At 49.0% G+C, this 17,433-nt stretch overlaps 1 protein-coding gene across 1 annotated transcript in view; it reads right to left on the minus strand.

The window, feature by feature from the left end:
- Positions 1 to 11,526, minus strand: part of ENG (endoglin) — an 87,724-nt gene extending 76,198 nt beyond the window's left edge. The window contains exon 1 of the mRNA XM_063936643.1: positions 11,044 to 11,526. Coding sequence (XP_063792713.1) covers positions 11,044 to 11,098 — 55 coding nt within the window. The 5' untranslated portion in view covers positions 11,099 to 11,526. The remainder of the gene's footprint in view (positions 1 to 11,043) is intronic.
- Between the last annotated feature and the right edge of the window lie 5,907 nt (positions 11,527 to 17,433).

Below are 17,433 nucleotides of genomic sequence, written 5' to 3' on the forward strand. Positions count from 1 at the left end.
AGAATTTAACCCTTACAGACTCCAATTCCTTTTTAGACACACGTCAAACAGCAAGTGCTTATTTATCAACACGTATTTATATAGCGTTAGCAGATTCCACTAAGCTTTACCGTTGGGATGAAATACTGTACAATAATAAAACATGGCTGGATATTAACAAAACAAAGAGGTTAGAAGGCCCCGATCATAGGGTCAAAATCTATAGGAACGGGATCCATGATTTAATTTGCCAGCTGTTGGCATCCCGGCGGTCAGGGTACCGAAGCCGGAATCCCGCCAGTCAGCAATGCCGCCAGCCAGAAAATACCGCCGCTACAGGATTATTCCCACGACACCCATAGAATAGAAATAGATCCTGTGGTGAGCGCAGCGTGCCCATAAGGGGACTCTTTGTGCTCGCCCCACTGCCGGCATACTAGCGGTCGGAATGCCGCTGTTGGTATACTGACAGCCGGCATCCCGGCCACCGGCAAATCATACTGAATCCATAGAAACATAGGTGTTTGATACTTGATAAGAGAGATTGCATAATAGTCTTGGACAGTGCTTTTTGAATCCAGTTCTCAGGACACAATGGGGTATATGTATCAAAGTTTGGAGAAAGATAAAGTGGAAAAAGATAAAGTATCAACCAATCAGCTCCTTTCATTTTTTTTGTAAACACAGGAGCTGTTTGATTGTTCCTTTGTCTCTCTCTAAGCTCGGTTACATATGCCTGCTATCAGTGCCTGTTTTCCTCACGTCATTGCTGGAGCACGGGTGTGTTCATTGCTGACTGACACGTTTTAAAAGATCCACAGGTGGTTTTCATTATTTTGCTTGCAATTCTGTAAGGAGACCTGGAAAACATGCACTGCTAGTGTGTCCCGAGGACTGGATTTGAGAAGCAGTGGTCTAGGCCATGATTCTTCAACCTGTGGCCGTCCAACTGCTGTGGAACTACACATCCCAGCATGCCCTTCCTCAGTTTTAGCATACCTGTCCTTAATAGCAAAGCTGTGGCAGGGCATGCTTGGATGTGTAGTTTCCCAGCAGCTGGAGGGCCACAGGTTGAAGACCCATGGTCTATGCCAGGGTTGGGGAACCTTTGGCCCTCCAGCTGTTGTTGAACTACAAATACCAGCATGCCTTGCTACAGTTTTGCTATTTGGCGACTCTAAAACTGTTGCAGGGCATGAAGGGATGTGTAGTTCAACAACAGCTGGAGAGCCGAACGTTCCCCATCCCTGGTCTAGGCAGATAGCAATAGGGAAAAAGATGCTTAGTTGGGCTATGTGATTGTACCGGGCTAATGTATTACAGAGCACCTGAGGGACAGGGGTTCCGAGGAGTCCGTCCCTGCGATGTGCTCAGTGTCGAAGCAGTACTACTGGGTATTCACGGCCTCCCTGACCACACATGCACAGCGGAGATTTCCACGGATGGGTTCCGGAGGAACCCTCTGCCACCTAGCTTTGCGATGTGTAGCCCACAGGCTGCAGCGGACTACCGTCATCTTCAGATGGCAGTAGCTGCAGGGACCAATTTCCAAAATGCTTTGCAAAATCTGGCAGCATTGCATCCCCACAGAAACCTATGGGGATGTGGCTGCCAGTCGGAATGGAGGGATTGGAGCAGGCATCGGAGATATCTGCTGCAGTACCTCCTACATACATTTAGGTAATACTAAATATTGCCTATTTTCGGGGAACAACCTGCAAATATTTTTTTTATAAATGGGCCCCTCAGTCACACAGCATTTGTTGGCTTGGTACAGAGCCGGATTAACGGTGGGGCGGAAGGGGCGGTCGTCCCAGGCCCCTCACACACTGTCCTCACAACTGCAAAAAAACACTGGAGTAGGAGTACAGCATTTACCTGTCTCCTCTCCGTCCTCCTCGGCAGCTGAGACATTCCATTACAGCTGCGGCCGCCGAGGAGCTTCACTCACTGCAGTGTGAAGTCTCGTGAGATTTGACATTATCTCGCGACACTGCTGTGAGTGAAGCTCCTCGGCGGCCGCAGCTGTAATGGAACGTCTCAGCTGCCGAGGAGGACGGAGAGGAGACAGGTAAATGCTGTACTCCTACTCCGATGTTTTTTCTCTGACGTCCTAGTGGATGCTGGGGACTCCGTCAGGACCATGGGGATTAGCGGCTCCGCAGGAGACAGGGCACAAAAATAAAGCTTTAGGATCAGGTGGTGTGCACTGGCTCCTCCCCCTATGACCCTCCTCCAAGCCTCAGTTAGGTTTTTGTGCCCGTCCGAGCAGGGTGCAATCTAGGTGGCTCTCCTAAAGAGCTGCTTAGAAAAAGTTTTTAGGTTTTTTATTTTACAGTGAGTCCTGCTGGCAACAGGCTCACTGCAACGAGGGACTTAGGGGAGAAGAAGTGAACTCACCTGCGTGCAGGATGGATTGGCTTCTTAGGCTACTGGACACCATTAGCTCCAGAGGGATCGAACACAGGCCCAGCCATGGAGTCCGGTCCCAGAGCCGCGCCGCCGACCCCCTTGCAGATGCCGAAAAGTGAAGAGGTCCAGAAACCGGCGGCAGAAGACTTTTCAGTCTTCATGAGGTAGCGCACAGCACTGCAGCTGTGCGCCATTGTTGTCACACACTTCACACCAGCGGTCACGGAGGGTGCAGGGCGCTGCGGGGGGCGCCCTGGGCAGCAATGAGAATACCTTGTTCTGGCTAAAAAATACATCACATATAGCCCCTGGGGCTATATGGATGTATTTAACCCCTGCCAGGTCTCACAAACATCGGAGAAGAGCCCGCCGAAATAGGGGGAGGGGCCTATCTCCTCAGCACACAGCGCCATTTTCCTGCTCAGCTCCGCTGCGAGGAAGGCTCCCAGGACTCTCCCCTGCACTGCACTACAGAAACAGGGTAAAACAGAGAGGGGGGGGCACTTTTTTGGCGTTTTTTGATATATTAAGCTGCTATAAGGGAGACAACACTTCTATAGGGTTGTTCCTATATATTTATAGCGCTTGGGTGTGTGCTGGCAAACTCTCCCTCTGTCTCCCCAAAGGGCTAGTGGGGTCCTGTCTTCGATAAGAGCATTCCCTATGTGTCTGCTGTGTGTCGGTACGTGTGTGTCGACATGTATGAGGACGATGTTGGTGTGGAGGCGGAGCAATTGCCGGTAATGGTGATGTCACCCCCTAGGGAGTCGACACCGGAATGGATGGCTTTGTTTATGGAATTACGTGATAATGTCAGCACATTACAAAAATCAGTTGACGACATGAGACGGCCGGCAAACCAGTTAGTACCTGTACAGGCGTCTCAGACACCGTCAGGGGCTGTAAAACGCCCTTTACCTCAGTCGGTCGACACAGACCCAGACACGGACACCGAATCTAGTGTCGACGGTAAAGAAACAAACGTATTTTCCAGTAGGGCCACACGTTATATGATCACGGCAATGAAGGAGGCTTTGCATATCTCTGATACTGCATGTACCACAAAAAGGGGTATTATGTGGGGTCTGAAAAAACTACCTGTAGTTTTTCCTGAATCAGACGAATTGAATGAAGTGTGTGATGAAGCGTGGTTTAACCCCGATAGAAAACTGCTAATTTCAAAGAAGTTATTGGCATTATATCCTTTCCCGCCAGAGGTTAGGGCGCGCTGGGAAACACCCCCTAGGGTGGATAAGGCGCTCACACGCTTATCAAAACAAGTGGCGTTACCGTCTCCTGAAACGGCCGCCCTCAAGGATCCAGCAGATAGGAGGCTGGAAACTACCCTGAAAAGTATATACACTCATACTGGTGTTATACTGCGACCAGCCATCGCCTCTGCATGGATGTGCAGTGCTGGGGTGGTTTGGTCGGATTCCCTGACTGAAAATATTGATACCCTAGATAGGGACAGTATTTTATTGACTTTAGAGCAATTAAAGGATGCTTTTCTTTATATGCGAGATGCTCAGAGGGATATTTGCACTCTGGCATCGAGAGTAAGTGCGATGTCCATATCTGCCAGAAGAAGTTTATGGACGCGACAATGGTCAGGTGATGCGGATTCCAAACGGCATATGGAAGTATTGCCGTATAAGGGGGAGGAATTATTTGGGGTCGGTCTATCGGATTTGGTGGCCACGGCAACAGCCGGGAAATCCACCTTTTTACCTCAGGTCCCCTCCCAACAGAAAAAGACACCGTCTTTTCAGCCGCAGTCCTTTCGTTCCTATAGGAACAAGCGGGCGAAAGGACAGTCATATTTGCCCCGAGGCAAAGGAAAGGGTACGAGAGTGCACCAAGCAGCTTCTTCCCAGGAGCAGAAGCCCCCCCCCCGGCTTCTGCAAAGCCCTCAGCATGACGTTGGGGCTTTACAAGCGGACTCAGGGGCGGTGGGGGGTCGACTCAAGAATTTCAGCGCACAGTGGGCTCACTCACAGGTGGACCCCTGGATCCTGCAGATAGTATCTCAGGGTTACAGGTTGGAATTCGAGAAGTCTCCCCCTCGCCGGTTCCTAAAGTCTGCTCTGCCAACGTCTCCCTCAGACAGGGTGACGGTATTGGAAGCCATTCACAAGCTGTATTCTCAGCAGGTGATAGTCAAGGTACCCCTCCTACAACAGGGAAAGGGGTATTATTCCACACTATTTGTGGTACCGAAGCCGGACGGCTCGGTAAGACCTATTCTAAATCTGAAATCTTTGAACCTGTACATACAAAAATTCAAGTTCAAGATGGAGTCACTCAGAGCAGTGATAGCGAATCTGGAAGAAGGGGACTTTATGGTGTCCCTGGACATCAAGGATGCTTACCTGCATGTCCCAATTTGCCCTTCACATCAAGGGTACCTCAGGTTCGTGGTGCAAAACTGTCATTATCAGTTTCAGACGCTGCCGTTTGGATTGTCCACGGCACCTCGGGTCTTTACCAAGGTAATGGCCGAAATGATGTTTCTTCTGCGAAGAAAAGGCGTATTAATTATCCCTTACTTGGACGATCTCCTGATAAGGGCAAGGTCCAGAGAACAGCTGGGGGACGTAGTAGCACTAACCCAAGTAGTGCTGCAACAGCACGGGTGGATTCTGAATTTTCCAAAATCTCAATTGACCCCGACGACACGTCTGCTGTTCCTGGGAATGATTCTGGACACGGTTCAGAAAAAGGTGTTTCTTCCGGAGGAGAAAGCCAGGGAGTTATCCGAACTTGTCAGGAACCTCCTAAAACCAGGGAAAGTGTCTGTGCATCAATGCACAAGAGTCCTGGGAAAGATGGTGGCTTATTACGAAGCGATTCCATTCGGCAGATTCCACGCACGAACTTTTCAGTGGGATCTGCTGGACAAATGGTCCGGATCGCATCTGCAGATGCATCAGCGGATAACCTTATCGCCACGGACAAGGGTGTCTCTTCTGTGGTGGTTGCAGAGTGCTCATCTGTTAGAGGGCCGCAGATTCGGCATACAGGACTGGGTTCTGGTGACCACGGATGCCAGTCTGAGAGGCTGGGGAGCGGTCACACAGGGAAGAAACTTCCAGGGAGTATGGTCAAGCCTGGAGATGTCTCTTCACATAAATATACTGGAGCTAAGAGCGATTTACAATGCTCTAAGCCTGGCAAAACCCCTGCTTCAGGGTCAGCCGGTGTTGATCCAGTCGGACAACATCACGGCAGTCGCCCATGTAAACAGACAGGGCGGCACAAGAAGCAGGAGAGCAATGGCAGAAGCTGCAAGGATTCTTCGCTGGGCGGAAGATCATGTGATAGCACTGTCAGCAGTGTTCATTCCGGGAGTGGACAACTGGGAAGCAGACTTCCTCAGCAGACACGATCTACACCCGGGAGAGTGGGGACTTCATCCAGAAGTCTTCCACATGATTGTGAACCGTTGGGAAAAACCAAAGGTGGATATGATGGCGTCTCGCCTCAACAAAAAACTGGACAGGTATTGCGCCAGGTCAAGAGACCCTCAGGCAATAGCTGTGGACGCTCTGGTAACACCGTGGGTGTTCCAGTCAGTGTATGTGTTTCCTCCTCTGCCTCTCATACCAAAAGTACTGAGAATTATACGGCAAAGGGGAGTAAGAACGATACTCGTGGCTCCGGATTGGCCAAGAAGAACTTGGTACCCGGAACTTCAGGAGATGCTCACGGAAGATCCGTGGCGTCTACCTATAAGACGGGACCTGCTTCAGCAGGGACCGTGTCTATTCCAAGACTTACCGCGGCTGCGTTTGACGGCATGGTGGTTGAACGCCGAATTCTAAGGGAAAAAGGCATTCCGGAAGAGGTCATTCCTACACTGGTAAAAGCCAGGAAGGAGGTGACTGCACAACATTATCACCGCATTTGGAGAAAATATGTTGCGTGGTGTGAGGCCAGGAAGGCCCCCACGGAGGAATTTCAATTGGGTCGATTCCTACATTTCCTGCAAACAGGATTGTCTATGGGCCTCAAATTGGGGTCCATTAAGGTTCAAATTTCGGCCCTGTCGATTTTCTTCCAGAAAGAATTGGCTTCAGTTCCTGAAGTCCAGATTTTTGTAAAAGGAGTACTACATATACAGCCCCCGGTTGTGCCCCCAGTGGCTCCGTGGGACCTTAATGTAGTTTTGGATTTTCTCAAATCCCATTGGTTTGAGCCACTCAAATCGGTGGATTTGAAATATCTTACATGGAAAGTAACCATGCTACTGGCCCTGGCTTCAGCCAGGAGAGTGTCAGAATTGGCGGCTTTATCGTATAAAAGCCCATATCTGATTTTCCATTCGGACAGGGTAGAACTGCGGACGCGTCCTCAGTTTCTGCCTAAGGTGGTGTCAGCGTTTCACCTGAACCAGCCTATTGTGGTGCCTGCGGCTACTAGCGATTTGGAGGATTCCAAGTTGCTGGACGTTGTCAGGGCATTGAAAATATATATTTCAAGGACGGCTGGAGTCAGAAAATCTGACTCGCTGTTTATACTGTATGCACCCAACAAGCTGGGTGCTCCTGCTTCTAAGCAGACGATTGCTCGTTGGATTTGTAGCACAATTCAACTTGCACATTCTGTGGCAGGCCTGCCACAGCCTAAATCTGTCAAGGCCCATTCCACAAGGAAGGTGGGCTCATCCTGGGCGGCTGCCCGAGGGGTCTCGGCATTACAACTCTGCCGAGCAGCTACGTGGTCGGGGGAGAACACGTTTGTAAAATTCTACAAATTTGATACCCTGGCTAAAGAGGACCTGGAGTTCTCTCATTCGGTGCTGCAGAGTCATCCGCACTCTCCCGCCCGTTTGGGAGCTTTGGTATAATCCCCATGGTCCTGACGGAGTCCCCAGCATCCACTAGGACGTCAGAGAAAATAAGATTTTACTTACCGATAAATCTATTTCTCGTAGTCCGTAGTGGATGCTGGGCGCCCATCCCAAGTGCGGATTGTCTGCAATACTTGTACATAGTTATTGTTACAAAAAAATCGGGTTGTTATTGTTGTGAGCCGTCTGTTCAGAGGCTCCTACGTTTGTCATACTGTTAACTGGGTTCAGATCACAAGTTGTACAGTGTGATTGGTGTGGCTGGTATGAGTCTTACCCGGGATTCAAAATCCTTCCTTATTGTGTACGCTCGTCCGGGCACAGTATCCTAACTGAGGCTTGGAGGAGGGTCATAGGGGGAGGAGCCAGTGCACACCACCTGATCCTAAAGCTTTATTTTTGTGCCCTGTCTCCTGCGGAGCCGCTAATCCCCATGGTCCTGACGGAGTCCCCAGCATCCACTACGGACTACGAGAAATAGATTTATCGGTAAGTAAAATCTTATTTTTTTCAGTTGTGAGGACAATGTGTGGGGGCCCCACAAATTTGTTGCCCAGGGGCCCCCACAGACCTTAATCCAGCCCTGGCTGGGTATGTGTTTAGATGGGTATTTGAGTATAGAAAGATAATTCGTGTACGTTAGAGAACTGTGTAGAGAGCTGGTAATTGGGTAGAATATTGCAGAGAGGCATCGCATGCAGCCTCGCATGCGAAACTTCAGCAACTGCCCGCCGGCGGCTATTGCATACGATGTTTCGCATGCGATCCCATTCACTGCTTCGGGTTACGATGTATCCTTGGTGCAGCAGTGACAATCTCCGAATTCGATGCGCAAGGAATCGGAAGTAAATGACACACAATTTTACACTTTTCACACGGTTTATCAGCCCGATAGGTCTTAAGACGGTGCCTGGGAGCTTCAGAAGCATAGAGAAAATGTGTGTTTTCACTGAATACTTTAAGTTTAGTAGATAGAGAGCAGCCCTGTTGTTTGAGGGGGTGGTCTTCTGTATGCCGAATGTCGGGATCCCGGCGCACAGTATACCGGCGCCGGAATCCCGACACCCGGCATACCGACAACTATTCTCCCTCGTGGGGGTCCACGACCCCCCTGGAGGGAGAATAAAATAGTGTGGCGCGCATAGCGCGCCACCGTGCCCGCAGCGTGGCGAGCGCAGCGAGCCCGCAAGGGGCTCCTTTGCGCTTGCCACGCTGTCGGTATGCCGGCGGTCGGGCTCCCGGCGCCGGTATGCTGGTCGCCGGGAGCCCGAGCGCCGGCATACCGTACGACACCCGTATGAGGGATAGAAGCATTTTCTGCCCTATGACTTTGGAACTAGGGGGAGATGTACTAAGAAGTAAAAAGAGTGCAGAAGTGAGCCAGTGGAGAAGTTGCCCATAGCAACCAATCAGCATCGAAGTAACATTTAAAATTTGCATACTATAAAATTATACAGAGCAGCTGATTGGTTGCCATGGGCAACTTCTCCACTGGCTCCTTCTAAACTCTTTTCATTGCTTAGTACATCTCCCCCATAAACAAAATAACTTGGTAGTAAGTAACCTTTTAACATTCCATGTTTATGAACTCCGCCGTAGTGGAGACACTACACTATGAATGTCTGGTTGTACACCGTGGAAAATACAGTTTAGTCAATAGCAGATCGATGTTGTTTATTTATTTTGTTACTAATAGACAATTGCTGACATCATGTTTTTTTTTTTTTTTTTTAATTAAATTCGGTGTCAGAAATCATTTGCTACTAAATGTGCAATTCTGACCCTGAAGCACGACATTGATGTTGATTGATTTGGTTTGGGGTTTAAAATCAGTCAACATCGATCTTTAGTAAATGTCCCGAAGACCAACCATCTCTGTTAGCTATTAGCTGGCCATACACGATAATTATGCAAACCAGACCAGCCATCTGGTTTGAACGATGATCGTTCACAACCCTTAACCTGCTGAAAAACAGTCTAGGCCAGTGGTGGCCAACGCGTAGCTCTTGAGCCACATGCGGCTCTTTCTTTATTCAAATGTGGCTCCCAACACTCAAAGTCACGTGACCACAAGAGATCTGTAAACCGCTGCACTCCAGCCAGACATGCAGCAGCACTACGTAGACTGAGAACTGAGGGAGCCAAATACACATGGGGGAGCTGTCTGGAGTGACATAGGCGGGTGCTGGCTGGAGTGACACATGGGGGAACTGAAGTGCTTTATGTGAATCTGACTTTTTCAATATATATTATGCAGATCTGGCTTATCAATTATTTGATGTAGAAGTGGCTTTTTCATTGTATTTTATGTTGGATCTGGCTTTTTCAATGTATTTTATACCAGGGGCGTGGCCTAGCAGGCACAAGGTCACACTTCATTTTTGCAAGTGCATCTTCGGCTCGAAGTCGGCTCTTTGATATACTGAACAAGATTTCTTGGCTCTTTGTCTCTGACTGGTTGGCCACCCCTGGTCTAGGCCATGAGGTTTGGTTTATAAAGCTGCCTGGTGCTCCATACAGAGTGTAGTGTATATATGACTATTAGGCATCTGCCTCCTTCCCTGTCCCTGCCGGCTGGCTGGCTGCAGTGTATGGCCAGCTTAGTCTGATAGTTTAGCTGTTGTAAGTACAGACTATAAAAATATATCAGCTGTGGTTCGTACACGTACAGTCTCAAAGTTTGAATTAAAAACATTACTCTAACATTGTATTTGCAAAAAGTGGCCCCCTAGAAAAACGATAGCAGGGCATGCTGGGATAAGTAGTCCCACAGCAGCAGGAGGGCCGTTTATTGCCTACACCTGTACTAGAGGCTACTTTAGCTTTTTTTATCTGCTACCAAATGATCAACTACCGGCTTATGGCAGAATTAGCAGCACAACTGTTAAGATTGTGTTCTGTTCTTATTCGCTGTAAATTGAAACCATTGTGAAACTGGCTGAATAAAGGGCAGTGATCTAGTGTGGGAGGGATGTACTTGATTTTAAGTATTTTTTTCCTGTTTTTCTCTTAACAGGCAAAAAAATAAAAATAAATCCACCCAAATCAGTGATCATCTGTTTGTGAGCAAAGCCTCCTGGGTATTTCGTCTTCTTGATAATAATCAGCCTCCCAAAATTCTTCTACACTCTGATGGCTTAGTGCAGGCTTAGGCAGAAACAATGACAAACCAAAGCAGAAAGTTCAATACTGGCCCTTTTCTGGCTGTCAGGATATGCTGGGACTTGTAGTTGTAGAATGACTGGAAAGTCACAAGCTGCCTACCAATTAAATCGCCTTACCCCCCCCCCCCCCCCTCCCCGCCAGTACTCAAATCAGTGAAACAATGAGCAACACAATAAGGACAAGACAGGCCCCTCTGATTGTCAGGATATGCTGAGACTTTTAGTTCCACTTGGAGAGCTATGACTGTCTATCTCTAACATGTTAGTGACATCCACCAGACCACTTTAAAAAAAAGCAAAAACTGGTAGCGGCATAAGACTAAAAGGGATTTTCTCTGGTTGTCAGGACATGCTGGGACTTGTAGTTATACAACTGGAAAGCCACCGCTTATCTACTTAGAAAATGTTATTCCCTCTGTCCCACTTAATGTCCCACTTAAACACTTAAGTACAGAAACAAAGACAAACACAACCGGAATGCACACAATGAACACGTTTCTCAGTCCCCCCACACCCACCCCACATACACCAATGCTGATAGTGGTGAGCATGGACCATACTGGACCAGGTTAGACCTGTGAAGGCAAAAGTTGAGCATACATATTAAGCAGCGGCCACGCTAAGGTGGCAACTTACATGAGTGTCCCATTGGGAGACCGATCACAAGCAGCATCAGTAGCAGAGCCTTCATCCTGTCGCTGGTCCTGCTCCTTTACCCTGTGTCCAGAAGCGCCGCCGGCTTAGAGAAAGCTCCCAGCAAACGGCAGAGTGAGATCACAGCTGGACGGGCGGACACGGAGTGGGACAAAGTCAGACAGATGCAGAAATCCAGATTTTGTTGCTCTATACGAGGTTTGTTGCTAATAAACAGAGCAGAGAGAGAGACAGAGAGAGAGAGACAGATAGACAGACAGACAGGAGAAGTGTGCGGGGTAACTGGGAAGACAGGAGAAGTGAGCAGATGCTCAGACCGTCCGGCACTGTTCTGACAAGGCGAGGTAGCTGATGAGCCCTGTACAGGAAACAACTGGGGCTGAGGGAGGTCTTATTATGCAGCTGGATATCACTGGGGAGGAAATGCCTTCTACACAAGTAAAGAAATTCTCCAAGGAGCCTGAATACCAGAAAAACAGACCCCCTCCTTCTAGCACACGTCCAGAAGGCGCGCTATATTGAGGATGGAGCAGAACCCCACCAAGGGGGACGGTCTGGATGTTGCTGTCACCCTATTTGAAGTCCTGTCCTGTTATTCATAGATTGTGTGCTATGCTGCCTTGACAATGGCTTGTCTACAATTGGCTCAGATATCAGAAATAATAAACCAGTTATCAAAGCGACAAATATTTTGTCTGGAATGCAGCTCATTCTTTGGATAATCACGTATATTAGCCAGACTCCAGTGGGTCAACTCCAAGAGCATTACATTGTTGTTTTTTTGTTCCTCGAGCACCAACATTTCCATCAGAAGAAGCAAAGATAACATACAGAAAAGTTCCGTGCAAAAAGACAAGCACTAGTAACGTCAATAATAGGGCCGCAAAGTGGACGTCATTGACGACTGAAAATGTCACACGCGAAAATAGCGTATTTCCACCCATATGCAGAGCTGCAATTGTATTCTATAGCATAAGCGTGCACACAATCCTGTGCATGCACAATTCACGCAAGATACTCCACGCCAACTGACACAGTATTCATTCCACATTAGCTACAGTTTGTTTTACAATGTCGATTAGAATGCACGTCATCTTCGCAGTCCAGGGAGAGCCGGGGAGTGCCTGGCACATCCCCAGAGTGGTGAAAACGGGATGAAGCCATGCCCTCTTTACCAATGCATGCGCCGATGGGGTCCTGAGTTTCGGTTAATGTTTGTTGAGAGGTATGCAGCTTTCTCACTGCACATGGACAGTGAGGATCTCCTCATAGACTGGCTAACACCATCTACAGGTCCAACCTTTGAAGAGCTAGGTGAACTGATGCTGTCTTCTATGCTACTAAAGGTGGGTACACACTGGGCGATATATCGCCCGTTCTCTTGAACGGCCGATATATCGCGGGTCTGTCGGCCAGTGTGTACGAGCGATATGTCTGTGAACTCCGTCGTTCACAGACACATCGCGTCGGCCCCGCAGCACAGCTGACAGACAATATATCTACCACTTGACCGCCCAAACACATGCTGTGGCAGCCGGCGGTGATTGACAGCTGAACTGGGCGGGCGTGTTCATGACGTCAGTCCCCGACGGATCGGGCAGTGTGTATGCTCAACACACTGCCCGGTCCGTCCATAGATATATCTGCCGATCTATTTATCAGTGTGCACCCACCATAAGCCTTGAAATGGTCCAATGGTAAGAAAGCCAAACTTTATAAACAGAACTGTAGGAGGATCCTTTGGAGCCAGTAGTATTTCCTGATTTGTCTAGTTATGGACATACCTCCGGTTACTTGTGCTATCATCCCATGTGGAGACTACATAGAATAAAGAAACATAAAGAGGTTATTATAGAGAGCTTTTTCCTTATACATTAAGGGCCTAATTCAAGGTGATCGCAAATGAAAAATCTTCCTCTAATGGGCACAACCACATGCACTGCAGGTGGGCCAGATGTAACATGCGCAGAGAGAGTTAGATTTTGATTTTGAAATCAACCTTGAATTAGGCCCTGAGTCCCTCCTCCTTCTGTAGGGATCAGGTTGCAGACTGTACTGAATTATACATTACACATATGTGACATTATACTGCACAGGACTATGATGTATTTTTTTATAGTGCACTGGGGATGCGTTTAGCGGTCATGCCAGCGGGTTGCCAGCGGTCATGGGACTGACGCCAGAATCTCAACACCACTCTGGAAACCAGCACTGCAAGACCGAGAGCCATCATCCCGAGGGTAAGTATCAGGGTCACTGTTAGGGTTAGGGCCGGGGTTATCCACTAGAGGGGTTAGGCACTAGCCGCAACCCCCGTAATGTTGTAAAGGAGGTTGCGGGAGGGGGGGGTTCTTCAATGTCGGGATGCCAGGTGTCAGTCATGTGACCGCCGGCATCCCGATGACAGGGATATCCTACCCAACCCGTGAATTGCTGTTATTAATCTGGTACATTATTATGCATACAGTACAGTGCTTAAAGTGGTCCTAGAGAGGAGGTGGAACTCCCCCCCACCCCCCACGCCTGCGCAATTAAAGGATTGTGCGTGCCGCAAAAAAGGAAAGTGGTCTCAAAAAGAACAGGGCGTTGTCACCAAATAGTATACCCAATTCAAATTACACCGCACAGTAGCACAATCTTATTCACATTACACCACATAGTGTCCATTATTCATGTTGTGACACACATTAGTGCCCCTTATACACAGAGCCCAGAGTAGTAGCACCCCAAATACACATAATGCCCACAGCAGTAGTGCCTCTTATACAGTGCCCTCAGTAGTAGAGCCCCTTATGCGATGCCCACTGTAGTGGTAGTGCCCCTTATGTAGAGCCCATAGTATTTGTGCCCATTATAAAGTGCCCCCAGTAGTAGTGCCACTTCTGTCCCCAGGAGTGATGCCCTTTATTAAGTGCCCCCTATGCAATGCCCTCATTAGTAGTGCCACCAATAGTAATGCCCCCGTGTAGTAATGCCCCCTGTCGTTATGCCCCCAGTAGATATGCCCCCAGTAGATATGCCCCCTGTAGTAGTCATGCCCCCCTGTAGTTATGCCCCCTAGTAGCGCCACTTACACAAACAAACACACACACACACACAAAAAAACACAAACCCCCCCCACAATAGTCATCAGCCCCACTCCTACTTCCGGACAGTTGCCCTCCATCTGGCGCCCGCTACTCGGAACTATGGGAGAGACGTCATAACATCTCTGCCATAGGGCCGCACAGCCGCACACTGCCTGAGACGAAATTTGGAGCTCAGGAGTGAGCTCCTGCCTCCGGCTACCACTGAGGGGAAGGAGCCAGCGCCCGATGGTAACAAAATCTCAGTGTGCGCCCGGCATCTCCTTGCGGCTCCGGGTATCTCCCTGGGTTAGGTGGGCTGGAGAAGGCGAAACTGGTTCTGTCTCCAAATGGAACTGACGGAACGCAGTTCCACCCCATTCCTCACTTTAACTTCTGATGCATTAGCAGTGTTTATATAGTTATAAAGGCCCCAGTGCATGCACTCTCTAATGGTTAGGCAAACCAATGTCGCTGCTGGCCACACCCCCACTGGAGACTGGCCACTCCCCTAAACATGGCAATAGCAATGGTATATAATACAATTACTAGAGCAGCCGCCACATCATGCAGTTTAAGGGACAGAGCAGAGCTGCTGCACGTGCCAATGGTAGCAGCTTCTTCTACCAAGTTTGCAGTGTGTGTGGATCTGAGTACTCAGCCAGTGCACTGGACCCGACAGTAGCTTCCAGGAAGAAAACAGGAGCCTTACCATGAGGTGGGAGAGTGTGTGCTTAGAAAGTGTGGTAATGGTTCTATAAACCTCACACGTCAGATGCATCCACGCGCCACTCAAGCACACTTATCTTATAAAATAAAGACACAACAACTGTAATTGGCATGAAAGGGGTCAGCTTTTATTTTTCTGACTGATAGGGAGGCCTATTAAATACTAAGACTAAAATGCAGACTTCCCTCTCTAACTAAGGTGGCGGGGAGAAGAACGGTTAAGCATGATAAACGTAACATGGGTGATCAATGTTATAATACAGAAAAACAAGCAATAAAAAACATATGTATGAGGGAGCCTTCTGCCCCAGATGTTCCGGGATCGGCCTCCTGCCTCCATCCCAGACATCGAAAATCAAAAATCCAAGGACAGGGGTCGGCCTTCTGCCACTACCCCTGCCCCACCAACAGTTGCAGGGACGGAGGTACGCTCCGCCCCTACATGGTAAAAATTGGGCCACCGGCCCCGCCATCCACATATGTTTATACCAGTTATATGGACCCACTTGGTAAAGCGATGCCCGTAAACTAATTATAAAACTATAAAATTTACCTAAAAGTACACCCAAACTTACTAACCTTGAACTCATAATTAAAATTAAGTAACCGTTCAGAAACCGGCCACCAAAAGCCGACACAATGAACCCGACTGTAGAACAAAAATAAAATAAAAACCAAAACCAAGTCCCCAGGGCGGGAGGGCGGGTCATGAGAAGAGCTGAAAAGAGGGAGGAAGTACCATGTCAGCAGCCTATATGTATGACAGGCCAGCCCCTATACATGATCCAGCCAATCAGCCCCTCGGACCCTCTCTCCACGTTCCTCCCACCACAAAACATTAACCCCTTCCAAGCCAAGGTGAATGCACTGAGTGGCGCTGAGGAAGCCCCGACGGGTCGTTTATGCTGCTATGGTCACAGTATGTTCCCTACGCAGTCTTAAACCTCACACGTCAGATGCATCCACGCGCCACTCAAGCACACTTATCTTATAAAATAAAGACACAACAACTGTAATTGGCATGAAAGGGGTCAGCTTTTATTTTTCTGACTGATAGGGAGGCCTATTAAATACTAAGACTAAAATGCAGACTTCCCTCTCTAACTAAGGTGGCGGGGAGAAGAACGGTTAAGCATGATAAATGTAACATGGGTGATCAATGTTATAATACAGAAAAACAAGCAATAAAAAACATATGTATGAGGGAGCCTTCTGCCCCAGATGTTCCGGGATCGGCCTCCTGCCTCCATCCCAGACATCGAAAATCAAAAATCCAAGGACAGGGGTCGGCCTTCTGCCACTACCCCTGCCCCACCAACTGTTGCAGGGACGGAGGTACGCTCCGCCCCTACATGGTAAAAATTGGGCCACCGGCCCCGCCATCCACATATGTTTATACCAGTTATATGGACTCACTTGGTAAAGCGATGCCCATAAACTAATTATAAAACTATAAAATTTACCTAAAAGTACACCCAAACTTACTAACCTTGAACTCATAATTAAAATTAAGTAACCGTTCAGAAACCGGCCAACTGCCAGGTTACCAACCTGCCACCGCCACCTACTCCGAAAAGACTAACTAAAGGGACCTAAAAAGCAGAACAAAACTAACTAAAGAGACATAAAAGTAGAATACGGACTAATGCAACGAAACCCAAGAAAACTACCTAAAGGTACCTAAGAATGTGAATAAGGTCCCCCAAGAAGATCAGTATACCAGCCGGCCGCGGGTGCCGCCCGGAGCCAGTCCCGCAGGCCGTCCCCAGCGGAGGCCTCTACGCCCCCACCAGCGCACAGACCGCAGCTTTGGCCGGGCCAGCCCAGACACGAACAGCCCGTAGATGTATGAATGGCCGTCAAATCATATAAAGTGCGGACCTAACCGCCGTCCTGCAAAAGAAGGGTGTAACGCAGGTTAAAAAGCAAAATAAATATAGTATGAGTAGTAGATGGGCAACCTAACTGCGTCCCTAACGGGGAGGGGGTTTTGGGGGGAAGGGTCGCCCAATTTGACTTGAGGCAAAAACACAAAACTTCATTAGCCGGCAAAAGCCGTAATTAAAACCAACGATAAAACAAAAATTCCTCAAGGCCCCCGCAATCGCAAAGTGCAACTGCGGCGAGCGGCTAGTCCTCAAAGGGGCGCACTGGGAGGAAAAGGCCTGATATAGCGTATGACTGCACCAGACCTCCACCTATCCAGTGCCCGGACTTCGACTTCGGACCAACCCGCCGCAGCGGCTGCTGGCGCAGCGCCGATGCGGAAAGAGTGAGTCCCAGTGTCGGCCGGAGATAGACCCAGGTACAAAAAACAACGTTCCAAAACCGACCGGGAGTGATATCTGGACAACCGGGAACCGTCACGATGGACGAGCTACCCGGTGGGCATTGGAGGCCGAAGGGACGAATAAGCCCGGGCCGCGGGCACTGGACAATTGCCCCGCGCATGAGCCTGACCCATTCGAACCCACAGCCCCCTGCCGACTACGTCCGTCTTGGAGCACTGAATCCGACACCACAAACCGTCGGGGCATACGACGACGCAGGCCGCCAGCACGGGCGAGGCTGAAGTCCG

This window comes from Pseudophryne corroboree, chromosome 8, assembly GCF_028390025.1.
Source record: "Pseudophryne corroboree isolate aPseCor3 chromosome 8, aPseCor3.hap2, whole genome shotgun sequence".
In the NCBI taxonomy this organism is placed as follows: Eukaryota; Metazoa; Chordata; class Amphibia; order Anura; family Myobatrachidae; genus Pseudophryne; species Pseudophryne corroboree.